Below are 5,392 nucleotides of genomic sequence, written 5' to 3' on the forward strand. Positions count from 1 at the left end.
TTATTTATCTATTAGATACTCGTATTAGAAAAGAATAGAAAGCATAAATATTTCTGTGCAAATATTGTTTACTCGTCTTATTGTTCACTTGCCGAGTGCTAAGCAACGAGCAATGAACAACGAGCAGTGTTGGAAAGGTTTAGGAAATGTAACTATGTGCGTATTTGCCTGATAACGTTTGCACTTCCTTCAAGGAAATTTTAATACTTTGCGGTTTTGTCGTACAAGATAAGAGAAGATAAAACTTTTGAAAATGTTGTTTACTAAAATTTTTTATTTATTAAGAAAAATTTACTGCTATCATTTGGCGAAGTTTGCTTGTTTAGTTGCATTGCAATGCAGAAAAATGTCTGTTCTCAAGATGTTTTGTTTGGGATAAAAATGTTAAAGTAGAAAAGTTTTATTTACGAGTATAACAAACTTATTTCAGTTGAAGTATTTTTGGAAGACATGATTAAGTTTTGGAAAAATAATTCGACTAAAATAGGAATGAGTTTCTATCAACAAAACAGTCCCAGATCACGTATATTATTATTTTGGTATTTTGGTTAGGAAGTTAATGATATATAGTTTACATGACTTAATGTTTTCAGGACTAAAAGATTAATAATATCACATTAGTGTTGATACAAGAAAACAAAAATTAACAAGGAAGGCAAAGTCCGGAAGATGACTTAGTCAAATAAGCAACCAAAATTAAAACCTTCCATGAAACTCCTTCATTGAAATTGAAGAATACTTTTGATCGATAAAACCAACTATGAGAGATTACTTGCAGTGAAAGTTAATGAGAAGTTGAAACAGCGCATCGCTGCAATTAAACTGTCGTCTATTACTACCTTAGTTGACGACTCTCACTATAACTCAAATATGTGAAATATACGTGAAGTGATTAGACATCAGTGGAATCTTAGATTGGCACACGTTTTTCGATTTATCCTTTTGTTATGCATTCAGGTCGGTATATTTCACTAACGTCTATCCTAACCAATAAATAATGACTCCTTTGAAGATGAGTCGTGGTAGCATTGGTTAAAACCCAAATATATGCAGGTGAAATAATTACATTCATTTACCTTTATTTAATGTGGAGTTTTATGGTCCAACCAGGTTAGATAGGTCTAGCTCACTATGTAGAAAACTAAATCTATACTTTCTCAATTTTTATTACTTAATTATTATTATTAAATATTCAAGTCAAGTAGTAAGATTAAGATTAGTAAGTAATTTGATTAGAGTAAGAGTAGTTAGATGAGTAAGATGTATTGTACCCCCTTTATAGATTTAATATGTTTTTCAAATCTTGACTTTTTAAAAATTTGTAGTGTCAAACCTTTTCCAGGTTCTACTTCTGAATGCGATAATAAAATGTTCATCTAAAAAGCTCTTTTGTTAATTTTACATAATAATCAAACTTCAAAAATTACTATTAATGGCTATCTGCAAGATATTTAGAATAAGCTTTCATACATTTCTTGTCCTCAAATTATTTCATAGAATAGAAAATTGTATTATAATAGACAACAAGGAAAGAAGGATTTCAGAAAGTTTTACAGGAATAGTGTTGATAAATTCAGACTAAGACAACTTTAAACTATCATTAAAGGTTAAAATAATAGAGCCCAACAGCCAGAAGCCATGTAATATCATGAACAGGATCAAATGAGTGTCCCGTTATCTACAAATCTATTCTTATCTAAAAACTATGTTGTCCTTTCCAATGAACTGCATTCTAATATATTAGTTTTTTACTGAAATGAAAAATATTTTTTTTTAACTAAATAATTACCCTTAAATAAACTGCCTAAATTGTATATAGAAACCGATCTCTTCACTTTACCTCTGCAACAAAGTAGTTTCCTTTTACAATGGCCTAGTACTGCGTTCCTTTTTTACCTATTTCGTTACTTTTAGGAAGAGCCAAACAACGCATATTTTTAGTCAAAGGACCTTTGGGACATTTGTTCGGTTAATTTTGACTTTATTTGTGATTTTTTTTTTTTTGAATTAATATGAAAACGAATTTCTTGATGGCTGTCAGCTAATGCGATATTGTCTGACTTTTTACTTTTGTGGCTTTCGCTATTGTTGTATAAGCCTTAGATACATTCCATTGTTTCTTATTGTATTGACATGTGTACGCCTGACTAGATACAAAAATTAACACATGGGTAATGAAGCAAAAAACGTCAAAACGTCAAACACACACGATAAAGTGATTAAATAAATACAAATATTAACAATTTCCTTTTGAAAAGTGAAGGTAGAAGAAAAATATTTAGAAAGTTTCAAAGTTGATTGCTGAAACGTACTCGTTGGATTGATTTTATTCTTACGAAGTTATTTATGAAATAAAAATACCAAACTAATTATAAAGTGTGTCAGATTCATTCAAGTAGATTAGAATTAAATAAATTTAATTTTGTGAATTAGTATATTAGCTTGAATTAAAGTTCAGTTAATTTAAATACAACTTAAAATGTGAACTTCATTAAACAAAATATATATGGAGTGTGTGTACGGGATTAGTATAGTATTGCTTACATATAATAACCATATAAACCTATCATTTGGGATCAGAATTCAATATAAATTAAAAACAGCAGAATTTAAAATCTATTAACTATTGTTATATGAAATTATTAAATATTAAAGCATTGAATTATTTAGTACTATTACTTATATTTAAACTGCCACTCTTTCCATAAAATACGCACTAAATCCTAACTATAATATTATCATATCAAGAGTATATTGATCCTCATTGCTTACAACTGTCATCAGGATTTTGATTGCATTTTCAGGGCGCAAAAACCTTTTAGTTTACAAAAAATAAGAAAAACCATAAATATTTTGTAAGATAGTAGTTTTTATATAAACTCTAATGTAACTATATTTTAAATCAAAATGGTATTAAAAAATGCTCATCAAAAAATATCTCAAAACTACAAAATGCGATAAAATTAGAATGTATCTGTATATAGGAAAAGTTTTGTTCATTTCTATCCTCCTCCATCAGCAATTTGTAATTTTTTGTTATTTCAGAACTTTATTTATAATATATATAATATATAATAAAACAGTATATATAATCTAATATTCTAATGTTAAGGATACTGTTTCCATATGTAACAGCCAAAAGAAAGATTTAATTTCATTTGTTGTAGAGTTTCTCCATTTGTTGAATTTTTACAAGTAAAAGAAACTTCTAATGAAAAACAGTTGTATGACCAAAATGAAGAGGTCTTTAAGTCTTTAAGTAAATGTTCAAAAAATATATTTATTAGATACAAAAATGTTTAAAGACAAAAATGAAGTGGACATATCAAGCAATCTTACTGTAAGCAGCTATATTTCCACACAAAACGTTTAGAGCAGTCTTAGGTGGTCGCGGTATGCATTGGTGCAAATGACATTTCTCCATAGCATGCTGGAATTTACACATAAATCCCCGTTCACTGCCGATTGGACCCACTTTATAGTCACAATAGTAACTATATGTTTTCGCAATTTCAATGCAACACTCAAGTGCTCCTTTTTCAAAAGCTATCCAAGACTTGAGTGGTAGTAGATTTATTTGTAGGTTTTGGCGAATAATACCGGTAACAAAGATATCATCAATCCAAAAGAATGGTGTCTTCTGAGCTTCTTTCGCTATGTATTTTGATGTCAATAAATTTGTTATGTAAAACCAACCAGATATATAGTCAGGATAAACACTTTCTGAATATTCTTCCATTGGAACATACCATTTGCTTGTCTTATTACGACTTGGTTTACCAGCTCTAAATAGTGCACCAGCTAAAAGTTCACTAGATGAATTGTATGTAGGATTCTTCACTAACTCGTTTAAGTAATTATGAATATGATACACATCATAGATAATATCATCATTCATTTTAATAACGAACTTAGCATTTGCACATTCATAGCCTGCCCATCGTAGACCCATGATATGTTTATAACTTAAGTTGCGGTAGCTGTCAACAAAATTTCCTTGCACTAAATCGTCAAAGCGTTTGTGTTCATGTTCCAAATGTGCCTGTTTTATGAAACCTTCTGTAGGTGGAATCTTGGCCAGCAAAAATACTCGCTGGAATCCTAACTTTGCCAATTTGCATTGCGGCATAGCCTGACGATGAGCGGTACGAAGTGCAGTATTTGTCGCAGTGGATGTGACTAAAATAATAGCTGCAAAATAAAAAGGACTTCATATTAAAAGAAAGGTAATCGAAAATAAAAAAAGTTGAGCAAGAAAGAAATTATTAATGAAAAAAAGAATATTTAAAAGTTTCTTAAAATCTGGAACATCTGGAAGTGAATAAAATAAAATAGCTCATATGAAGACGTATTAATTTTTTTTAAGTTAATGCTTAATAGGTGATATAAATTCGGAAAATTTTCGTAGACCTCTGCCAAAGAAAAGTTTGAAGGTCACACATAAATCATTTTAGTTATCTTTTCTAAAAGTAGAAAATAATGAAATCATTACAGAAGATCAAACTAGAGTCTGTTCTTTAAGTTCATAGTTTTACAAATATGAACGTCTGATGTATGAAAACGTTAAGCTTTTAAAGACAAATTTGAAGAGTGAGAAGTGGACCTTAATAGAACTTCCTAAGAAGCTAACTTTAAACAGAAAACACACATATAGAGTTCAATTTTCGAGCTCCTCTCTGAAGCAAAAGTCAACTAAGTGGTAAATTTCTTATGCTCAAAAGGCGTAAAGGATACCATGCTTACTACTCGTATATTTGTCATTAGGAAAAATAGGCAACTTACCGAGCAAGTCCTTTCCGTACATACGACATCGTTCATTGTTGAGTGCGTAATCGAAGTTTGTTAAATTCAATAATTCGCTAACATTATATGACGGTTCGATCGCTACCTGTACTTCCACATTAGGAGTTATGATATTAAATGAAATCAGCAAAAGACATGTGATGGAAAAAAGTATTAGAAATATTTTTGGAAAAATATTTGCACTATTTAAATTTGGAATAGCCATTTTATGAACGATATACTATGAACATAATTTACAAAAAAGAAAAATATTTATTTGTATTATAAGAAATAGTAAAATGATAGTTTGATTTAAAAACTGAGTTTTTAAAAAAAAAGATTTAATTCTATCCCAACTTACAAACAGGTATCTAACTTAATACAGATACAGAATATAGATTAAAGTCATTTTACTAGATGCATGTTTTTAATAGGCTACTCTTAGTATATGTATTCTTGCGAACCATTCTAGTTTTTCTTTCGATTAATAATCAAGTTATAATTTGTTATGAAATCAAAAACTGTCGTTTACATTCAACAAATTCATATTATATAATATTATCATATCATATAATATTATATTTCTTATTAATTGCTATATATGTTAAAA

At 29.0% G+C, this 5,392-nt stretch overlaps 1 protein-coding gene across 1 annotated transcript; it reads right to left on the bottom strand.

Moving 5' to 3' along the window:
- Positions 1-3,260: 3,260 nt before the first annotated feature.
- Positions 3,261-5,040, bottom strand: LOC119685600 (beta-1,3-galactosyltransferase 5-like). The gene is made up of 2 exons (XM_038099930.1): positions 4,783-5,040; positions 3,261-4,191 (listed from the first exon to the last, which is right to left on the bottom strand). The coding sequence occupies exons 1-2, from the start codon at positions 5,006-5,008 to the stop codon at positions 3,326-3,328; spliced, it is 1,092 nt and encodes a 363-aa protein (XP_037955858.1). The 5' UTR covers positions 5,009-5,040; the 3' UTR covers positions 3,261-3,325.
- Between the last annotated feature and the right edge of the window lie 352 nt (positions 5,041-5,392).

This window comes from Teleopsis dalmanni, chromosome 2, assembly GCF_002237135.1.
Source record: "Teleopsis dalmanni isolate 2A chromosome 2, ASM223713v2, whole genome shotgun sequence".
Classification (NCBI taxonomy): domain Eukaryota; kingdom Metazoa; phylum Arthropoda; class Insecta; order Diptera; family Diopsidae; genus Teleopsis; species Teleopsis dalmanni.